The sequence below is a fragment of the Pelophylax lessonae genome (assembly GCF_965119305.1).
Source record: "Pelophylax lessonae genome assembly, chromosome: 2".
NCBI lineage: Eukaryota > Metazoa > Chordata > Amphibia > Anura > Ranidae > Pelophylax > Pelophylax lessonae.
Genome location: NC_138769.1, coordinates 41,950,490 through 41,973,969, shown reverse-complemented (window position 1 = coordinate 41,973,969; position 23,480 = coordinate 41,950,490). Strand labels below are relative to the sequence as shown.

The 23,480-nt window shown below is 48.3% G+C and overlaps 1 protein-coding gene across 1 annotated transcript in view; it reads right to left on the bottom strand.

Annotated features, from left to right (window-relative positions):
* ACP6 (acid phosphatase 6, lysophosphatidic) overlaps nucleotides 1-23,480 on the bottom strand; it is a 93,974-nt gene that overhangs the window by 9,065 nt on the left and 61,429 nt on the right. Inside the window, exons 9-10 of the mRNA XM_082245784.1 lie at nucleotides 13,966-14,061; nucleotides 11,969-12,134 (exon numbers count right to left, since the gene is read on the bottom strand). Coding sequence (XP_082101910.1) covers nucleotides 11,969-12,134; nucleotides 13,966-14,061 — 262 coding nt within the window. The remainder of the gene's footprint in view (nucleotides 1-11,968; nucleotides 12,135-13,965; nucleotides 14,062-23,480) is intronic.

The window sequence follows — 23,480 nt, the reverse complement described above, 5'->3', positions numbered from 1 at the left end:
AAGGGTGGAACCCGTTCCTTCAAAGCATAAGCCTGTTCAATGGTCTGTCTGATCCATTTGGCAATGGTCGCTGCAGACGCAGCCATGCCCTTCCGAGGTCCCTCAGGAAGGACAAAGAGGGAATCCGTCTTCCGAAAGGACTCCATAGACGACAGGTAAACCCCGATCGCCCTGACAACATCCAAGGAATGCAAAGCAACCTCCTTAGGATGCTTAGACTTCATACAAAGCGAAGGCAGGACAATGTCCTCATTAAGGTGGAACTCAGAGACCACCTTAGGAAGAAAAGACGAATGTGGTCGCAAGACCACCTTATCCTTGTGAATTACCAAGTAAGACAACGCCGCCAGTTCCGATACTCAGCGAGCCGAAGTGATCGCCACTAAAAAGGCAACCTTCTTAGACAGCAGAGGCAACGATATCTCCCGGGTGTTTTCAAAGGGAGCACACTGTAACACAGACAGAACCAAGTTCAAGTCCCATGGAGGTAAATGCTCCCCCCTGGGAGGAGCCAAATGTCGCACACCTTGAATGAAGGTGCGAATTAAGGAATGAGACGCCACAGGGCGTTGGAAAAGAATAGCCAGTGCAGACACCTGGCCCTTTATCGTGGCCAGCGCCAAGCGCTGGTCCACCCCAGACTGGAGGAAAGCCAACACTCTTGACACCGAGTATGAGCGAGGGGAGAACCCCCTGGACTCACACCAGGCAAAATAAGCTTTTCAGGTACGGTAATAGATTTTACCAGATGAGGTTTTCCTAGCCTTGATCAGAGTAGGAATGACCTCAGGGGAGAGACCCCTGTCTCTCAGGACCTGGGTCTCAACAGCCAGGCCATTAAAGCCAGCGACTGTAAAGCAGGATGGAAGATCGGTCCCTGAGACAGTAGATCTTCCCGCATTGGCAGCCGCCAAGGAGGTGCCACTGCCAGGTGAACAATGTTGGCGTACCAGGACCGGCGTGGCTAGTCCGGCGCTACCAGAATCACCAGGTGCGGTTCCGAGGCTAGCCTGCGAAGGAACCTGGACAACAACTGAATCGGAGGAAAGGCATACATCAGACGATACTGATGCCAAGGGGCCACCAACGCATCTGAGGCGTCTGCCAGAGGATTGCGCGTTCTTGCCACGAACCTTTCCACCTTGTGGTTTAGCTGAGACGCAAACAGATCCACGTCCGGGGATCCCCACTTCGCACACAGCATTTGGAAAACCTCCGGGTGCAGGGACCATTCCCCCTGGTCCAGGGTCTGGCGGCTCAGCTAGTCGGCCTGCCCATTCTCCACACCCGGAATGTGAACTGCTGAAATCGGCGGGACATGAGTCTCGGCCCGACTCCTGGTGCCCCCTTGGTGGTTGATGTAAGCCACCGCGGTAGCATTGTTCGTCTGTACCCGAACAGGACAGCCCCGAAGTCCTTCCGACCACTGGAAGAGACAGAGTTTTATCGCTCTCAATTCCAACACATTGATCGGAAGGGAGGATTCCTCCCCTGACCAAGTGCCCTGGGCAGACAGGTTGCCCAGGACTCCACCCCAGCCTCCGACAGGCTGGCATCCGTGGTGATCACTGTCCACAGTAACGGACGGAAAGATTTGCCTTCCGACACTGCCGGGGACTGGAGCCATAACAGAAGATCCATTCTGGTCCGGCGACTCAATGAGCCACTCAGATCCAAGGACTGAGGTAGTCTGTCCCACCTGGCCAGGATCTCCGCCTGAAGAGACCGTGTGTGAAACTGAGCAAAGAGTATCGCCTCGAAGGCTGATACCATCAACCCCAGGGGCCACATGCTGGTCCTGAGCGACGAAGACGGATTGTCCCTGAGGGACCTGATCTCATCCTGCAGGGTCCGGGGCTTGTCCTCCGGCAAGATTACCTTTGCCTGGGCAGAGTCCAGGATCATTCCCAGATAGGGAAGACGAACCGAAGGAGACAAGGTCGACTTCTGTACGTTGATGGTCCATCCGAACTCCTGGAGCATCTGTACCGTGGTGGACAGATCGCGCAGTAGGTTCTGGCTGACACTTGATCTTAAGAGGAGATCGTCCAGATACCCCAAGACCGCAATGCCCTGTGCCCTTAGCAGGCCCAGAACAGGCGCCAACACTTTGGTAAAGACCCTTGGAGCCGAAGCGAGACCGAAAGGTAACGCCACAAACTGATAGTGGTCCTCCGCGATTGCGAAACGAAGGTACCTCTGGTGACCCTCGAAAATGGGGACGTGCAGGTACACATCCTTCAGGTCTATAGAGACCAGGAATTCCCCTGGGCTCAGGGAGGCCACCACCAAACGGAGAGATTCCATACGGAACTTCTGAACGCGCACGAAGCGGTTCAGCGCTTTTAGGTCCAGAATAGGACGTACCTTGCCCTCCTTTCTGGGCACAGTGAACAGATTGGAATAAAACCCCCGAAACCTGTCCCGATGAGGCATCGGGACAATCACCCCCTGGGCAAGGAGGTCCTGCACCGCTTGATGCAGGTCCTGCAGGCGCCCCGGGGTCAAATGAAGATTTGAGGGAAAAAATCTGTCCGCCGGGAAAGGGATTCGATCTTGTATCCTGATCAATGATTTCCTGAACCCACCTGTCCGGAATTCGGAGCAGCCAAGGTTGGAGGAAACCGCGCAAACGTCCCCCCACCCCTGAAACGTGTGAGGGCGCCTCTTCAGGCAGAGGCGGATTGACCCGCCGTACCGGCATTGCCGGACTTTTGCTTGCCTGCCCAGGGCTTCTTCTGTCTACCTTGGCTCTTGAAGGGCTTGCCTTTGGTTTGATTCCGAAAGGCACGAAAGGACCCTTGATTGGGTCGAGAGGTGGAACCCTGCTTGCCACGAAAGGACTTGTTCTTGGGGTTCTGGGGCAGCATGGTGCTCTTACCCCCCGTGACACCTTTTACCAAGGTATCCAAGGCCTCGCCAAAAAGGCGAGAACCTGCATAAGGAAAATCAGCAACCGTTTTCCGTGATGTCTGGTCAGCCGACCAGCTCTTCAGCCAGATCAGTCGACAGTTAAGCACCGCAACACTAGGTAGGCGTGCTACCAAAGTGGCCTCATTTAAGGCCGCATCGCACAAATACATGACTCCTTGTGAATTTGATCCACCATAGCCAGCGTGGCAGGGGGGGCAGAATCAGACGCGAGGTTGCATCTAAGCACCTTAGTCCAATCAGCCACCGCCTGAGCCACCAGAACGGACGCGAAAACAGGTTTGAGCAAGGAACCCGCCACCGTGTAGGAATGGCGGGCTAGAGACTCCAACCTTCTGTCCGTGGGATCCCGAAAAACCGGGGTCTCCTCAGTAGGAATCAAGGTAGCCTTGTTTAAGACGGCCACAGTGTGATCCACTTGTGGAGGCACACACCATCGCGATTCCGTAGCCGGCGCAAAGGGATAAAGTAGTTTAAACCGACTAGGAACCATGAATGGACGTTTTAAAGTGCGCCACAGTTCATTCACAGTGTAATGAAACTCAGCGGGGCAGGGAAAAACCTGCGCCGACTTGCGGGTCCTATGTGTACCAAAAGAGGACACAATGCCCGGAGGACTGGGCTCATCCTCAAAGTGTAGTGTTTCTTTTACAGAAACAATCAACTCATCCATGGTCGCGCGTTCTGCAGGCTACCCTGAGGGAGAAACATCAACCCCCTCCACCTCTGCCTCCCCCTCAGACCCCAGAGGGTCCAAGGATGAGCGAGACCCTGAAAAGGGCACGCCCGCCGCAGCAGCCACATCACCATCTGAATCAGAGGAGATAGATAATCTGGGTCTTTTCCTAGCAGCACGTTCAGCCATCAGTACCTCCATTTTGGACACTAAAGACGCCATTACAGCGGCCAAGTCAGGTATAACAGGGGCCCCAGCCGGACTGGGGTCCCCCACCAGAGCTGGAGGAAATTTGCTGTCCTGAGAATCCATTGCCCAAGTTAGAAAACAACAGTGCAATAAAAGGTACTGGCACTTTAATACCGCTGCGGAGTGCGCAGCCCACCGCTATATGTACAGTGACTAAAGACCACCAAAAGGAGAAGAAACTGAGCCAGGAATGACAAAACAGAAAGTTATGGAAGAGACAGTCTGCAGAGCCCCACAGAGTGTTACCACATTGATCGCTGCTTCAGAGGAAAAGGAAGTCATAAGAGGCTAAGCTGCAATAACCCAGGGAAAATGGCTGCCTATAGAACTGAATGGGAGGCTTCGGGAAAATGGCCGCCGAACATGTGCTCGGAACGATCGGCCTGCCACACGCAAGATGGCGCCGGATGGCACCAAAACAGCATGTAATGTAGCCCACAGTGAAGCCAGACATGCATGCCCATATTAAAAATGGCGGACCGCGCGGTTTTTCCCCGCTGCGGCCGCCACACACATCGTCTGCACCCCCAGAAAAACACCGAATTGACACAGGGGAAGGGGCCCCCAACAATACACAGCACTGCAGCGCATGTACAAAAGACCCCCGCAGGGATCGCCACAGGGAGCCCCACACAGGCACAGACATGGGGGACACACAGCAACACAGGACTGCCACCCCCGACAGAGGCCCCACACAGAAGTACTTGCTTGTACCAGATGGCGTGGGGTGCCTCTATGAACGGAAAGCCACTGTCCTCATCTGACAGGGAATGCTGTTAGCCAAGGACAGGACACTGCAGCACCGCAGATGTGTCCAGTGAGGTAGCCACCTCACAGGCTGCATCCCTGCTGCGAGCAGGGATGGGTCGTTCATAATGCCAGGATGAACACATGGCTGAACGCTCGATGGCGGGCTGGGGGTCCATCTAACCTCTGCCCTGGAGAACCAGGGCGGTCAGTCCGATTCCCAGCTCCGCAAGAATCCATCTTCATCCGAAGAGTTGACTAAAAACTAAAGCTGACAAAATAAACAGCTAGTATAACAAGAAAAAACTGACATTTTTAAAGAAAATCAAATAAAAGAGATTAGAAAGGCTGAGACTGTAGCCCCAGCACAGGGAAAGCCTAAGTACTCCTGACGCTAGGCAGAAACAAACTGAGTTGGGAGTGTTCACTGCAGGGGGGTATTGACCAGTGGGACAGCCCCCATGGGTGTGTCTATGCAAATGCTTTTGTTATTTTGACTAAGTCTTATGCCTAGCTACTCCTGCGGAGCGGAAGTCAATACCCAATAGTGATGACTTAGAGGAGGCAGCGACTGTCGGAGGACGTAAGAGAAAATTAGTGAACAAGAATGCACGTGAAAACTAGCCAATATTGCTACAGGTGGTTTCAACCAGGGGTGAGAGCTACCCCAGCCAGTAGCCAGAAGATCTCTTCCTAGGAGTCAGGTGGGCTTCTATGGAGGTGTCAGAAGAACCCCTATCCAAAAGCAATGAGTAGGCCATACAGCAGGGTGCTGCAACCAAAGGCTAAGTAAGCCAAGTGAACCAGGAGAGCTGGGCAACGCAGTCAGAGGAACTGCACCCACCTGTGTCCTCTGCAACCTCCTCCACAGCGAAGCCATAGCTGACAGCGCAGCTAGGGATCGGACGGGATTGGCTTCAAAAAGGTTAATTAACCATAAATTATACAAAAAAGGTTTCAATTAAGTATTTGTGCAGTCTCTGACCCTCTCTTGTATCATGTCTGCAGTTTCTGGCCTTCTCTTGTATCATGTCTGCATTGTCAGACCATCTCCTGTAGTAGGTCTGCAGTCTCTGACCCTCTCTTTTATCATGTCTGCATTCTCTGACCCTCTCTTGTAGTAGGTCTACAGGCTCTGACCATCTCCTCCAGTATTATGGGGAGACCGGAGCTCCTCTTTAAGTTGTCTGCGGTGTTTAAACTTTGATACCATCAGGGAGTGTTTTTTTTTTTTTTTTTAACAGAGAACAATAAAAAATGGTGTACTGATTGCTTGAATTTTTTTTTTATTCAAACCATGGGCAGTAATCGTGATGCATCGCTGAATCAAATCGAATTGTTGACATAATAATCGTAATCGAATCGAATTGATGCGCACCGCTACTGCCTGACTGCATACAAATTGAAACTATTTAAGTTTGACCTCATATTATATTAGTGATGCACCGAAATTTCGGCTGCCGAAATTTTTCATCTGAAATCAACAGTTTTTAAAAAAATAATTGTATTTTTTTAAAGCTGTCAATTTCAGTTTTGGCCAAATGCATCCTGAGTTTTCGGTACTGAAATTTTCATTTTGGTGCACCCCTATATTATTATGGTTTTGGCAAATCTAAAAGAAAACTGTACAAGAAAATTGTATAATGTATGGCCAGCCTAAGGGCTCTTGAGAGGAATCAGGGTGCAGTGATTTTTATTTTTTTTTTAAGAAGCTATGTACAGCATACTGCCAGCCCTTCCCACCAGACATCATCTGCCTTCCACGCATAGAGAACCATGGAAACCCAGGGTGTAAAATTGGTATGCAATGAAAGTTTTTATTTTATTAATTCATTGTGAAAGTTAATGAGGAGGGAGAAAGGAACTGGGAAAAGAAAAATAAGTAGAATAAATTTCAGCTTTAAAGTATATCTAAACCCCTATGAGAAAAATGTGTTGTCCCCGCTTTTCCCATACTACTAAACCGTTTAGCGGTACCCCAACTTCCTTCCCCTCGTCTTTTCTAATTTTTCTCTATTCTACTATTTAGCGGTACCCCAACTTCCTTCCCCTCTTCTTTTCGAATGATGGAATCAACCAGACCTGGCTCCGCCCCCAATGAGTTTATAATTGTATGTATAGTTTCCTTCACCTATATACCATTAAACCAATTTTATTAATGGTCAAAGAAATTTTATGAAGGAGTTTCCTATTTCCACCTCAACTGTCCTAGATTTGAAGTGGTCATGGTGGTAAGAGTCAGAAACACTGCACATGCTCACCCCCCCCCCCCCTCCGAGGCTACCGTTAGTTGGAAGCCGCTGTGGCCATGCCCCCGACCCGAATTTCTTCCTCCCCAGCAAAAAAAAAAAAAAATTGTCAGGGGGCAGTGGGCCGCATTGCCTGGGGTTCTGGGCCGCATGTGGCCCCCCGGGCTGCAGGTTGGACATGCCTGGTTTACATGTTTTATTGAGGCTCTGGTTACTCCACTTTTTGTCTAGTGGGCAACCTACAAATTTCTACATTATTACAAAAAAAAAAAAGGAGCTTCTAAGCAGACCAAGATGTCCAGCAGCAGTATTTGAACCAACTATTGCACTGTATATTTGTTGCTGCAACTATCCCCCCCCCATCTACTCTGGATATTTGGTACTGAGATGCCAGCAGTTTAAAGTGGTATTTAACTCCTTATAACATTTTTTTGTCCTCCTCCCTCCCTCTAAGAAAAATGTGAAAAACAAAATTATTAAAATATGTACCTTAGGGTATTTTTTATGCTGCAACTTATGCATTTCAGCCTAGGCCAGGCCCCACTGCCTCCTGGGATTGCTAAGTCACAGCTATCCCAGGGGGCATTGTACTGTACATCGACACATGTGCCCAAAATGTCACCGGCAAAAAAAAAATGGGGCCCATATATGAGCACTGCGAGCATGTGCAATGGTATGTGGGGTCTGGCAAAGACTGGCAGGTTATCTGCGCAAGTGTTGGAACTTTCAGAAAGGTGGCGCAGAAGAGGCACGGGGGGAGGGAATGGATACAGCAGCGAGGTTTTGCTGCGAGTGAAAGTATATACCACGTTTCCCCAAAAATAAGCCGGGTCTTATATTAATTTTAGGCACAAAAAATGCGTTAGGGCTTATTTTCGGGTGCTGTCCTATTTGTCCCGTCTTCTCTCCCCCTCTCCCTCCCTGTCAGCAAAGGAGTCAACATCCCTGTAATCTCCAAAATAAACTCTAAGTAAAGTCCATGTAAAATGATTGAATTTGCTTTGTAAATGGATTATATAATGTTCAGTGGGTATCTTTATGTAATGTTATAGAAAATACCTTATTTACAGCGTTGCTGGGAGCTCGCTTTACCCGCCGGAGTTCTTCTTTCCTGCTCCGAACACTGCCGAGGGAGATGCCAGGATCCCGGCTGACGTCAGCCCTGCTTTGAGCACTGCAGGGGGAGGGGCCATTGATGACAGCCAGGAGGAGGAGGAGAGCTCCGGCAGGTCACATGAGCGCCCAGCGGCGCTGTTAATAAGGTATTATGTTACATACAGCCAGGAGGAGGACTGGATGTTATATAATACTTTTACAGCACAGATTATATGATTTTACAAGGATTTCAACTAGGGCTTATTTTCGGGGTAGGGCTTACATTCGGGGAAACACGGTATTTTGTGAAATAAACCAAAAGAGATTAGGCTACCCAATGAGAAAGGACACCCCCACTCCCTCCCCTTTAGCAAAGGTCAACAAGTATGTTGACCAACAAGTATGCAGAATATCCTGGGATTTTTTTTTTTCATAGTCCAGCATGGTTTGAAAAGTGTCGTGTGTTTATTTGTAAGAAAAAAAAATGGGATTTTTGATTTACCGTAAAATCCATTTCTCTGATGTTCATTGACGAACACAGCTTCTGATGTTCTTAACCATTGGGTTATGCTGCCCCCTACAGGAGTAGGACACTAGGCAGAAAAAATATCTGGCTTTGCCTATGGGCAGTCCCAGGGGGTATACTCCCTCTCTCTGCTATAGGTACTCAGTTTTGTTACAAGCAGCGTCAGAAGAATTACAACTCCACAGAGGGGTGGGTGCTGTGTCTGTCAATGAACATCAGAGAAATGGATTTTATGGCAAGTCAAAAATCCCATTTTCTCTTTCGTTCATTGAAGGACACAGCTCCTGATCTTCTTAACCATTGGAACGTCCAAAAGCAATGTTAAAAATTAGGGGTGGGAACAGTGAAAAAGAAATTCCCAAGGCTAAATTACAGCCAACCAGGAAAACAGAAGCTCAACCAAAACAACTGGAGCCCACATGAAAAAACAATACACCCTTAAAGAGGACCAGATCCTCTAAACAGCAGCCTGCAAAACCTTGGGGCCATAAAAAAACATCCACAGATGCTAACATATCCACCTTATAGAGCTTTGTGAATGTGTGCACCGACGACCAGGTGGCCGCCTTGCAAACCTGCATCACTGACTTCTGATGACGGAAGGCCCAGGAGGCACTGAGCACCCGAGTAGAGTGCGCCTTGACAGGGAAAGGAGGAACCTGACCCTTGCTGGAAAAGGCCTAAATCACCATATGTCTGATCCATCTGGAAATGGTCGCAGAGGAAGTGAACAACCCTTTCCGAAGCCCATCCGTGAGCATAAATAGAGAGTCTGACTTCCTAAAAGACTCCGTAGCTGGCATGTATACCCTAATCATGCACCACACATCCAAGGCATGCAAAGCAATTTCCTTCGGATGTTTCGGCCTGGGACACAGGGAAAGCAACAGCATATCTTCATTCAAATGAAAATCAAATACAACCTTTGGAAGGAACAACGGACAGTTGTGAAGAACCATCTTATCTCTGTGAACCACCAAGTAAGGTGAACGACAGGATAACGCCGCCAATTCCAACACCCTGTGCGCAGAGGTGATAGCCACCAAAAAGGCCACCTTCTAAGACACCGTAACAGGGGAATCTCCTGGAGATTATCAAAAGGAGGCTTCTGGAGGACTGAGAGCACCAAATTGAGGTCCCAAGGTGGCAACCGAGACCGCACTGGAGGATCCAATTGCCGAACTCCCTGAAGAAAAGTAAGCACCAGGGAGTGTGTGGCCAATGGTCGTTGAAAAAAGACCGCCAAGGCCAACAACTGGCCCTTGATGGTACTCAGGGCCAGTTTCTGTTCAACCCTCTGTGGAAGGTCAAGATCCGAGCCACCGACTGCCCGACTTTCAAACATTGAGCACTTAACCACTAATCTCCCCAACCGAATATACGTCACCACAGGTGGGTGTACTCCATCTATCCAACACTTAGGAGGTACGGGAGGGGCGGGGGGATAAGGAGCGGTCCCCTAAGTCTTCCCCCTTCCCTTCCTGCCCTTTCCCCCTCCTTCCCCCTTTCTCCCCCCCTCCTGGCTCCCCAACTGTCATTTAATGGTCACTACCTCCTACTGTCTGCCTCGCCACGTATCCCTACTTCGCAATACTCATGACTGGGATTTGCTCAAATATGGTGTGGGCTCCCTGTCCCCCGACACAGCAAGTTCCCCATAGGGGGTGTCGGAGTTCAGGGGGCCTCGCCGAAACACGACTACAGCTCACGTACCCCAGTTCTCTATAGCTACACGGATACTTCCTACTATATGACCCTATGATGACGATAAACTTCATGATAGAATCTCCATAATGTCCTACCCCTCCATAACGTTTACAGTTACACGGTCTCATACCATTTTGTTTATTGCATATGTTTGAGATATCTGTTCTGACACAGGTTTGTACACATTACGGTCTTTACGCCTGTTTTGATTGTTATGTACTGTGCTTAATATCAATAAAATGTTTTGGAAAAAAAAAAAGACCCCAGCCACCGAAAAACAGTGAGGATGAACCCCAAGAGACTCACACCACGCAATGTACATCTTCCAAGTACGATGGAAGACCTTCCAAGAAGTAGATTTCTTAGCTTTTAACAGCGTTGGAATCATCGACTCAGACAAACCTCTATCCTTCAGCATCTGCCGTTCAAAAGCCAAGCCATCAAAGCCAGCACCTGTAAAGCAGGATGGAAGATTGGCCCTTAGGACAGCAGATCCTCCCCGAGAGGAAGCTTCCAAGGAAGGTCGGAGACCAGCCACACCAAATCGGCATACTAAGCCCAGCACCACTAAGATGACCAGAATCCCTTCTGCCTCGATCCTGCAAAGAAGTCTTGGCAGAAGCTTGAAAGGAGGAAAGGCAAAAATCAGACGATACTGACCCCCACTGGGCCACCAACTTGTCTGTGGCATCCACCAGAGGATCCAGTGAGGTGCCACAAACCTCTGCACCTTTCTGTTGAGCCAAGAGATCCACCTCGGGGGTGCCCCATCAGAGACAACTGATGAAACACCTCCGGACGAAAGGACCACACCCCTTGGTCCAACTTCTGGCGACCGAGGTAATTAGCCTGCCAGTTTTCCACCCCGGGAATGAAACGAAATGTTCTGCCCACCTTAGAATGCCGGTTACCTCCAGAGCCACCAGGACACTTCTTGTGCCCCCCTGGTGATTGACGTAAGCCGCGGCCGTGGCATTGTCCAATTGAATGCGCACTGGACATCCCTGAAGACGATCCGTGCACTGTTCCAGGCACAGTGATCGCTTGGAGTTCATGATGACTGATCAGTATTCTGGACTCTTCCAGTGACCAGACCCCTGAGAAGAATTTTTGCAGAGGACGCCTCCCCACCCAGACAGGCTGGCATCCGTGGTAACCACTGTCCAATACAAGGGGAGGAAGAATTTGCCCAGCCGAAGCGTCAGAACGAAGCCACCACCTCAGATACAGGTGAGGGCGCACCTTCAGGCTGAAGAAGCCTTGTCTGCGGGTCTGGAGAAGCCCGCTATTGACTTGCCGGACCAAATTCACCCTGTAAGGCTTTGATCCCTTGTCAGTCGCCCCAGGTTGACGAAAAAACTTCTTATGAGCTGAGAAAGATGGCCCATGTCTACGACGAGAGTCCTTGCCCTTACTAGCCTGTGGAAGAAAGGTACTCCCCACCCCCCCCCCCCCGTGAGACCCTTAATGATGTCATCCAGGGTAGCTACAAACAGGTGATCTCCTTCAAAAGGAAGATCAGTCAAAGCCTTTTTAAAAGTCAAGAAAAAGGAAATTTAGGAAAGAGAGAAAGAAAGAGAAAAGGAGAGAAAAAAAAAAGAGAAAAGAGAGAAAGAAAGAGACAGGAGAGAGAGAAAAGAGCGACCGTGAGAAAAACGAGACAGGAAGGAAATAATTTGCACCTGCAATATTTCGATGAGTCACTCTACTAATCTCTTCTCTACATTCCAGAGAGAGGGGACAGAAGAGAGTGTAAGGGGAGGGAGAGAGGGACCGACCATGACCTACCTCCCCATTGTAGTTGAGTCGGGCAAACCACGCCTTGGACGGACGGTGCTGGTAGAGTTCCAGTGTCAGATCAGCAGCGTATGGAGGCCACTTCTGGTCAAAGATCCCCAAAGCCATAAGGAGAGGAATAAGAGTCACATCGTGAGAAGCGTAAAGGAAAAGCTTCCTGCAAAAGGGAACAGAAGAGAAGAGCCTTTAAGAGGACCTGTCGGGAATGGTAGAAACCAGTTTTTTATTGGTTGAACTAAATGGGACTTAGTTTCTTTTTTTAACCTAAATATGCAACTAATTGTATTTTATTAAAATGTTTTCTGAGCTAGCGACAGGCTGACAGAACCTTTTTCATTTGCCTAGCTTTATAGCACAAACCTAACTAACTAACTTTTTTATCTGATTTCCAATGTTGTAAGCTGAACAGTAGCTTAGGGCTTGTCATTTAAAATGTATCTAAACCCAACACAAATGTAATATATTGCACTTACAAGTCCATACATGTAGTGGCTGCGTTCCTTTTATTTTTTTCCCTTAATGCTAACTTGGTGATCCTACCAGTAACACACTTCATTTCCTAAGGGGACAACGCTCAATGTATTGTATCTATGTAGGAGTAGCATTGTCATTTTAGGACAGGAAGTGTGCTAGAATTTCGGAACACCTCCCCCTCTCCATAATATGAGGAAAGGGGAGCACAGGCTGTTGGGAGCTCACTAGTTTTCTGGCTAAATCAACATGGGGAATGTGCATGTATTGGAGAGACGTACTAAGTGATATTAGTTATTTTGCAGAGACATATACTTTAGGAGTAACAAATTTGAATCTGAGCTGAAAATAAGTAGCGACCATGTTGTTATCTACGTACACATCCTTTGCTAAGTGTATGACTATCAACATTAACTTCAAAGGCGGAGGCAGCCAATCACAAATCAGTAAGGACAAGTTAGGATCAGTGCACTAGGAAATGGTTTTCAAAAGGACAACTTGTACTAGTTTTAAAGTAACACTAAGGTGCTCATACCCAAGCCACAACCATCCTTAAACCTGAATGAGCACAGGTAAGGCTGGGCTCACACTTGATTCACGTGCGGCTCACAGAAGGGGTCTATTCAGAGAAAGGAGATACAATAAGACACGTGGCCACTCACTAAAACTTGAGGAAAGGCGGTTTAACCTTAAAGTGCGTAAGGGGTTCTTCACTGTAAGAGCGGTAAGGATGTGGAATTCTCTTCCACAAGCAGTCGTATCAGTGGGGAGCATTGATAGTTTCAAAAAACTATTGGATGGACACCTTAAAGACCACAACATACAGGGGTATACAATGTATGGTTAAAAGCAAACACACACACACATCATAGGTTGAACTGGATGGACTCATGTCTTTTTTCAACCTCACTAACTATGTAACTATGTGGTGCTTCCCCGTGCTCCATTTCAGGGACGAATCAGGCCTGACCTTTTGCCTGAATTCGGACCTGAAACAGAGCCAAAGACGCACAGGACCTGGTGTAATTCGCTCCGCAGCCGCCCTGGAGATGTGTGAACTGGCTCCATTGAGAGCCAGTCACAGTCTCTTGTCATGCGAATTGGATGCGGGGAAACCCACATCCAATTTGAATAAGTGTAAACCCAGCCTTATTCTTTATTGTTCCAATTTTAGTATATGTCCTGCCGAAGCGAGGACAACCCAGCCTAATTCTGTATGTGTTTATGTGTCTTAAACAACTAAATTTGATCCATGCAATGTTCATCAAAGGCAATACATGGGACTTCGGATTTAGACGCCACATATCATGGTCAGATTCGTGCCAGATTGTGACGATAACAAACAACTGTGCCCATTTATAGTCGGCTTTATTTGAAAGCATAGAAAGCCTGCAGCTGCCAAAAGAGATTTTGAAAATCCATATAATAATAGGTATACCAACAGCAACTCAGAATTTGGGATTGCCAGCTCTGAGCAGCAGTTATACAGACATTGCTGGTTAAATATTGATATGTACCTGGAAGGTAAAGCGGCAGGCGTATTCCTTGTTACTGCCAGCATGTTCCTCTGTAGGGTGTACAGGAACGGCCCCACCATCAGCTTCAAGACGTCCCTATGGTATAAACAAAATGTCATCATTTTCAACAACCAACCAATTTGGGAAAAAAAAAAAAAAAAACAAGAGGCAAAATGTCAGGTTATAAAATGGAAAATTCCTGTTGGGGGTAGTGCTTCTTTAACACCCCCATCATACATCTAATCTATGCCCACCAACAGCTCTGAAGTCCTGGAATAATGCTGATAAGATTTGATCAGAACCAAGGAGGAGCCAGGAGCACCAGCAGAGGACCCAAGAAGAGGAGGAACAGCGCTGCTCTGTGCAAAACCATTGCATGAATGACCTCATTGTTAATAAAAAAAAAAAAGAATTGAGCATTTATATTAGTATATACCAGTGATGGCGAACCTTGGCACCCCAGATGTTTTGGAACTACATTTCCCATGATGCTCATGCACTCTTCAGTGTAGTTGGGCATCATGGGAAATGTAGTTCCAAAACATCTATGGTGCCAAGGTTCGCCATCACTGGTATATACTATACTGACCTATACATTTACATTGACATAAGGGTTGATTCACTAAAGGCAAATACACTGTGCACTTTGCAAAGTGCAGTTGCACTTCAGTTGCTCCAGAGCTTAGTTAATGAGCAGTTCTGCTGACTTCCATCATCCATTAATGTGCAAGCAAAATGCATTTTGTTTCCCCCCATTCTCCTTGCAAGTGATTGGGTAATCTTTTCTAAGTGAAGATTAATCCAATTTACTAAGCTCTGGAGCAACTGCACTTTGCAAAATGCCCAGTCTAGTTGCCTTTAGTAAATCAACCCCATAATCTGCCTTTTGCAAAAAAAATTGTAAATGCAGCAACATTTATCTAATGATTAATGTGCATTTACACTTTATTTTTTTTGGAATGGAGCCTGCAGACCGACTGATCAATGAATCACTGATATAATGGCTTTTCTCAGCCTCAGAACATATGGAGGAATAGACCTGATGGAGAAAGTGTGGTGTTCTGCCACCAGAAGAGAGAGGTTTGAGCTTTACGTATGTGGCCATGCAGCATGTCACACCCTAAATATGGAAGTAATATTAAACATGGTCTAAAACAGACCAAGCCTTTAAAAACAACTTGTGTTCACTCCAAAGAGAACCACTCAGCAGTGGACATTTGTACTTGGCTAAGTCTCCCCTCTGGAACTGTAATAACAGCTGTGCGTGTTCTACGCCGATATAAAAATGTCTAGAAAGCAGTGTCGAGAGGTAGAAGGGGGTGGGCGGCGCCGAGGAGAAGGAAGGACGCGCTGTCATCGGAAGTCCCGCCTCCTATGCCGACATCAATCATAGGCTCCGGGACTTCCGATGAGAGCGCGTCCTTCCTTCTCCTCGGCGCCGCCCGCCCCCCTCTACCTCTCGGCGCTGCTTTCTGGACATTTTTAAAAGCGATGTGATTGTGTATAGTGGCGCTGGCAAAGGCTGCATGTATGGGCACTGGCAAAGGCTGCATGTATGGGCACTGGCAAAGGCTGCATGTATGGGCACTGGCAAAGGCTGCATGTATGGGCACTGGCAAAGGCTGCATGTATGGACACTGGCAAAGGCTGCATGTATGGGCACTGGCGAAGGCTGCATGTATGGGCACTGGTGAAGGCGAGGCTGAATGTATGGGCACTGGCGAGGCTGCAATTATGGGCACTGGCGAAGGCTGCATGTATGGGCACTGGCGAAGGCTGCATGTATGGGCACTGGCGAAGGCTGCATGTATGGGCACTGGCGAAGGCTGCATGTATGGGCACTGGCGAGGCTGCAATTATGGGCACTGGCGAAGGCTGCATGTATGGGCACTGGCGAAGGCTGCATGTATGGGCACTGGCGAAGGCTGCATGTATGGGCACTGGCGAAGGCTGCATGTATGGGCACTGGCGAAGGCTGCATGTATGGGCACTGGCGAAGGCTGCATGTATGGGCACTGGCGATGGCGAGGCTGCAATTATGGGCGCTGGCGAGGCTGCATGTATGAGCACTGGCAAGGCTGCATGTATGGGTACTGCAGTGACGAGGCTGCATTTAAGCACACTGCGCTGATGAGGCTACATTTGTGGGCACTGGTAAGACTACATTTAATTTAAAAAAAAAATGTTCTGAGTTTTTAAAGCTGTTTAATTTAAATTTCAGCTTTTTTCCTGAAATTTCTGCCCTAAAATTTAGGTGCGTGTTATACGCCGCCGCATGTTATACGCCGCCGCGTGTTATACGCCGATAAATAAATGGATTTTTGTAAGATCTTACCGTAAAATCCTTTTCTCTTAAGCTCATTGACAGACGTAGTCTTCTTGATTCTCAAGAGCTGGGTTATGTTGTCTCCGCAGGAGTAGGACTAGGCAGAAAGACAAAACGTTCTGGCTCCACCTTAGGGGCAGTCCCTGAGGGTATATCCTCCCTCTCTCTGCTACAGGGAATCAGTTCTGTTCTAAAGCAGTAACAGAGAATTTAACCCAACCCAACTCAATGATAGAGGGGCGGGTACTACGTCTGTCAATGAGCTTAAGAGAAAAGGATTTTACGGTAAGATCTTACAAAAATACATTTTTCTCTATCGCTCATTGACAGACGTAGTCTTCTTGATTCTCAAGAGCTGGGACATCCAGAAGCAGTGCCACAAATGAGGGGTGGGATTGACAAAAATCAAAATCCAATCTAGAAGGCCCAACCGGTGCCAAACTAGAAGTTTTAAAGGCTCATTATAAACAAAGAATGAGACTCAAAAGAAAAATTTCCAACGGAAAAAACCCTCGAGGCAGACCACTGGTCTCCTCAAATGGCGGCCTGCAAAACCTTGCGGCCAAACACAGCATCAGATGATGCCATTACATCAACTTTATAATGTTTTGTAAAGGTATGCACCGACGACCAGGTAGCCGCCTTGCTCACCTGGACCACTGACGCCTGATGGCGAAAGGCCCATGACGCACTAAGTGCCCGAGTGGAGTGCGCCTTAACAGGAACGGGGGCTCCCGACCCTTAATAGAATAAGCCTGTACCACCGTCTGTCTGATCCATTTGGAAATGGTCGCGGCAGATGCAGGCAACCACTTTTTGGGTCCATCCGGGATCACAAAAAGTGAATCCGTCTTGCGAAACGAGTCTGTCGTTTTTAAGTATACCCTGATCGCCCGGACCACATCCAAGGAGTGTAAAGCAAACTCCCGAGGATGACTGGGCTTAGGACACAGGGAAGGTAATACAATTTCTTAATTTAGATGAAATTCTGAAACCACTTTTGGTAGAAAGGATGGATTCGGACGAAGAACCACCTTATCTCTATGAACCACCAGATATGGGGAACGACAAGATAAAGCGGCCAGTTCTGACACTCTGCGTGCAGAAGTGATAGCCACCAAGAAGGCCACCTTCTGGGACAACTTAGGTAGAGGAATCTCCCTAATATCTTCAAAGGGAGGTTTCTGAAGAACCGACAATACTAAATTAAGATCCCAGGGTGGTAACGGCGCGCGCACTGGCGGAGCCAGATGTCGCACCCCCTGGATGAAATTCCGCACCAAGGAATGAGTAGCCAAAGGCTTCTGAAAGAAGATAGCTAAAGCTGAGACCTGACCCTTGATAGTGCTCAAGGCCAGTTTCTGCTCAACCCCTTGTTGCAGAAAAGCTAATATTCGACTAACCGAATAAGACCGTGGACGGAACCCCAAAGGTTCACACCATGCAATGTAGGACTTCCATGTGCGATGATAAATCTTTCTGGAAGTCGCTTTCCTTGCTTCAACTAGAGTAGGAATAACTGAAGCTGACAATCCCTTGTCCTTCAGCACCTGGGTCTCAATAGCCAGGCCGTTAAAGCCAGCGATCGTAAAGCAGGATGGAAGATCGGTCCCTTAGACAGTAGGTCCTCCCTGAGAGGAAGTCTCCACGGGACGTCCGCCATCAGTCTGACAACGTCGGCGTACCAAGCTCGACGAGGCCAGTCCGGAGCTACCAGAATTACTGGAATTCCTTCCTCCTCTATCCTGCGAAGAAGTCTTGGCAGTAACGCGAGAGGAGGGAAGGCATACATTAGCTGGTATTGCCCCCACGGGGCGATCAGTGCGTCTGCGGTCTCTGCTAGAGGATCGCGGGAGCGAGCCACGAATCTCTGTACTTTCCTGTTGAATCGTGATGCCAACAGATCCACATCCGGGGTGCCCCACCGTAGGCACAACTGGTGGAAACGTCTGGATGGAGGGACCATTCCCCCTGATCCAGAGTCTGACGGCTGAGATAATCTGCCTGCCAATTCTCCACCCCCGGAATGAACACCGCAGAGATAGCTGGAACAAATCGTTCCGCCCAGCGAAGAATGCAAGCCACTTCTTTGGCCGCTCGGACACTCTTGGTGCCCCCCTGGTGATTGACATAAGCCACGGCCGTGGCATTGTCCGACTGGATCCGAACCGGGCTGCCCTGGAGCTGCTCGGTCCAGTGAATCAGACAAAGTCTGATCGCTCTAGTTCCAATACATTTATCGGTAACCTGGATTCTTCCGGGGACCAAAGTCCCTGGACAGATAACTGACCGAGAATTCCTCCCCATCCGGATAGACTGGCATCCGTGGTCACTATCGTCCAATATATTGGCAGAAATGACTTTCCCTGGCTGAGCATCGGAGACCGAAGCCACCAGACCAGAGACTCTCTGGTCTGTTTGCTCAATCGGATCTGATTGTCCAGGGATTCCGGATTCCGATTCCATCTGAGAAGAATCTCTTGCTGAAGAATTCGGGTATGGGACTGGGCAAATGGGACTGCTTCGAAGGAAGCCACCATCAACCCCAGAACCCTCATGCAAGTCCGAAGGGAAGACCAGCTGTTGGATAGTAACAACTGGACTGCTGATTGAATCTTTCGGAGTTTCCCTACCGGAAGGAAAACTCTTGTCCTGACTGTGTCTAGAATTAGACCCAGATATTCGAGCCTCTGGGTGGGAACCAGAAATGACTTTTGCTGGTTCACCAGCCACCCGAATTCCTGTAAAGAAATCATAGTAATTTCTATGTTTTGTAGCAAGGTCTGAGGAGACTCTGCATGAAGCAGAAGATCGTCTAGGTAACCAAGAATCGATATGCCTCTTTGGCGCAGTAGTGCCAACATTGGGGCCAACACCTTCGTGAAGACCCGAGGAGCCGTGGCGAGACCGAAAGGTAACGCCACAAACTGATAGTGGTTCTCTTCTACGGAAAAGCGTAGAAACCGCTGATGTCCTGCGAAAATGGGAATGTGAAGATATGCGTCCTTGATGCCCTGACTTTATGACTTCGCAAACCCACTTGTCCGGGATTCTGGAAAGCCATGGATCCGGGAACCGGCGAAGACGTCCCCCCACCCCAGTTATGGGTGGGGGCGCACCTTCAGGCTTTGGACGATTTATCTTCAGGTCTGGAGGGGGCGGGCTTTTGCTTGCCCGACCAACAACCCCTGACGCCTCCTGAAGGAGCTTTGGAGGACTTAATTTTTTCACCCGCGGGACGAAAAAACCTCTTGTGAGCAGAAAAAGAAGGCCCTCGTCTTTGACGAGTTCCTTTACCTTTCAAATTTTGCGGTAAAAAGGTGCTCTTTCCACCCGTGAGATCCTTAATGATCTCATCTAAGTTGGCTCCAAATAGACGCTCTGCTAAAAAGGGGATATTAGCCAATGCTTTTTTGGAACCTTGGTCGGCTAACCAACCTTTTAGCCACAGTGTACGCCTGAGAACCACTGCTGAGACTGATGCTCGCGCCAATAATGGAGTGGCGTCTAACGCCGCATCACACACAAACTGTAACCCCTGTATCATTTGTTCCAACAAATCTGATACCGCCTGAGGGACCTCTTCTAAGTCCCGGCGTAACCACTTGGTCCATTCAGTTACAGCCTGCGAAACCAGACCAATAGCTATTATAGGTCTGAAAGCTGATCCAATCAAGGAAAACATGGTGCGAGACATAGCTTCTATCTTGCGATCCACTGGATCTTAAAAAGACGGAGCGTCTTCTAGAGGAATAACCGTGGCTTTATTCAATCTAGCAATTGGTGAATCCACCACAGGTGGTTCTGTCCATTTCTTAATGAGGGTTTCCTCAAACGGATAACGCCTGTTAATGCGTTTAGAAATAGTAAAAGTGCGTTTTGGCAGACGCCATTCTTCTTCGATTGGATTGCCAAAACATTTGGGCAATGGAAAAACCTTCGCCACTTTGATGCGTTTTTTAGTCCCAAAAGGGATTTCAGTTTCAGCTATTTCCGACGGAATACCCTGTAATCTTAAGGTTTCTTGAACAGATACAATGAGTGCGTTTACCAACGCTTCCTCTCTGGCTATGGCTGATGCCGAAACATCCTCCTCACTGTCTGAAGAGACAGTACCCGAGACACCAATCCCAGATGAAGTACCTGTAACTGCAGAAATAGGCTCAGAGTCTGAATCCGAGGTTTCAGATAATAAGGGGTTAGGCGGGGGTCGCTTTCTTGCGCCCTGTCCCTGACAAGCCACTTCCACCCGGGACACAAAAGTTTCCATAATAGCTGACAATGATTCAATCGTCAGTGGGGTGCTGGAGGATCCTGCAGACCCCTCGAGGGGATCCGGAGGAGATACATGAGTGGCAGGGTCCATGTTAATTCAGGACACCTTTGCCAGAAAAAACAAAAAAACTTTTTTTTTTTTTTTTTTTTTTATGTGTCTCCCCCTAGCGCAATAGCGCCCCTCAGAGTACCTGCTTCTCGATCCCCACAGAGAGAGAGAGGGACCCCCAAGGCTCACCAACCGATGCAGTGAAGTTTCCAACCAACTGCAGTCAGCGTCTGTCTTTTACAGACTGGAAGGAGCTGTTGCTTTTTCCCCGGGTAGAAGGACGTGGCTCCGCCCCCTGTGTACGCCTTCCGGCGTTCCCAGCTCTCCACGAGGTAGCTGGGCTCATGAAACATGGCCGCCCCCATACAAGAGACATAAGACTCCAAAAACATGGCGGCCGGCGTGACCTGAGGACATACATGCACTTGGTCTACGGCAAAATGGCGGCGGACCGCCAAAATCGTTTTCCCAGCACATCCACCTGCATCTCTGCTAAGTGGCGATATATTGATCTACAGGAGATACACTACAAATAAGGTAGGATTATACCTCCTATGTCTGCTGTAATATTACAGTCTGCTGGGTAGAGTGTTAGCTCTCAAACCAAGTCCACTTCCCACAAACACATGCTGTATTTACAAGGGGGACTTTTTAGTGTCAGATATATACTGACCATGTATGGAGGGGCCCATAATTCATACTGCCTCATAACGAGGAAAGAAAAAAAGGGAACGTTTACTCACCATACCAAACCGACAGGCACCCTCTCTTCACAATACCCTCTCCACCGGGGTGGGGGGTTGTGGACCACTCCGGACGCCTCGACTCTCTGGTTCCTGGCGTCCAAGCGAGACTTTTAACTCGCAAGGTCAGTCCCTCCACTGGGACTCCGTCGCGGCCGACCCAGCGCGGAGCTCTGGTCTGCACGCGCTCGTAGGCAGAAACCGGGGTGACCACTGGATCTCAACATCCAGCCCGTCGCCCGGCCCCGCATACTTACTTGAATGTGTCGCGGCCGACCAAGCGCAATGCAATGGTCTGCGCGCGCTCGTAGGCCGGCTGGGGTGACCACAAGTGTCGCCCAGTCCGGCGTTTTTGCTTGAAGATCTCACAGGAAAAAAACACTGGAGAAAAACTACCTAAAAAAAAATGTTCTTTCTAAAGAAAAAAAATCTTGCCAGGACCAAAAGATCCCAGCAAGGAACTTAGGTCCTTACTCCTGACTAGACAGAAAAAAACTGATTCCCTGTAGCAGAGAGAGGGAGGATATACCCCCTGGGACTGCCCCTAAGGTGGAGCCAGAACGTTTTGTCTTTCTGCCTAGTCCTACTCCTGCGGAGACAACATAACCCAGCTCTTGAGAATCAAGAAGACTACGTCTGTCAATGAGCGATAGAGAAATGGTATTTACTTGTATTCTCCACCCGTCAGGGCAAGAGAGCCGCTTTGGTAACCCAATTGTCATTCCATTAGGGTTTACACTTGCATTAACACAAATGAGTATTCGACTGTACTGAAGAAGTATGGAGACACATTTATTTGATGTAAGCAGCTGCTGCACACAGAGTTTTTTATTTTACGGTTGTGCATAGGAACCCCATCACTTTCATTGGAAGTCAGCAGAGCTTTCCCTCATTTCCAAGCTCTGGAGTAACTGCACTTGCAAAGTGTACAGTCTGTATGCACAGACCCTGAGCCTCACCAATAACTACTAAAAGAAAGCACAGTGTGTAACCGTCAGTATACAGGTGGTCCCCGGGTTACAAACATCCTACTTACAAAACGGAGGGAGACAACAGGAAGTGAGAGGAAATCTCCCCCTAGGAAGGGAACTTCACTCCTGAAGGAGTTATCATGGGAAAAAGGTGTCTCACTGGAGCTGTATTGCCAATCCTTGTTCCCACAACAACCCAAAATTTTCAAAATCCACTTTTCATAGGGACAGAAAATGAGGTGAAATCTTCTGAACAGGGGTACAAACAGCAAAACAAGTGTTACAGGGGTGTTAACCCTTCCCTATGCTATCCAAAAAATGTAAAAATTAATTTTTTGAGCTGGAGTTAAAAAAAAATTACCTGTTCCAACTTGCAAACAAATTCATAGTTACATAGTAGGTGAGGTTGAATAAAGACAATAGTCCATCCAGTTCATCCTCTGTAGGTGTGCGTGGCCGTAATCATCTCGCATACCCCTGAATGTTCTGATCCTTGAGATGTACGTCTAAGAGACTTTTGAAAGCCACCATACTACCCGCAGAAACCACCTCTTGTGGTAGAGAATTCCACAATCTTGTAGCCCTAACAGTAAAGAACCCCCCGCGTTGCCTGAGGTTAAAACGCTTCTCCTCTAATCGCAATGTATGCCCTCGAGTCCTCATGCAATCCCTTCAACTGAATAGCTTTTTTTCTATGCCGAGATCACCATTGAGATATTTATAAATTGCTATCATGTCCCCTCCCAGGCGTCTCTTCTCCAGGGAGAATAAATGAAGAGATTGCAGACGCTCTTCAGAATGAAGATCCTCCAATCCCCTAATCAGTTTAGTTGCCCTTCTCTGGACTCTCTCCAGCTCCAACACATCCCTTCTGAGGACTGGTAACCAGAACTGGACAGAATACTCCAGATGCGGTCGGACCAGAGTTTTATAAAGTGGAAGGATTATAGTCTTATCTCTGGAATACATCCCTTTCTTTATGCATGCTAATATTCTGCTGGCTTTGGCAGCTGCCGCTTGACATTGCATGCTATTGCCTAGTCTATCATCTACCAAGACTCCCAGATCCTTCTCCATTTTTGATTCCCCCAAGGGTTCCCCCCTAAAGTGTATTGTGCTTTTATGTTATTAGTCCACAAGTGCAAAACCTT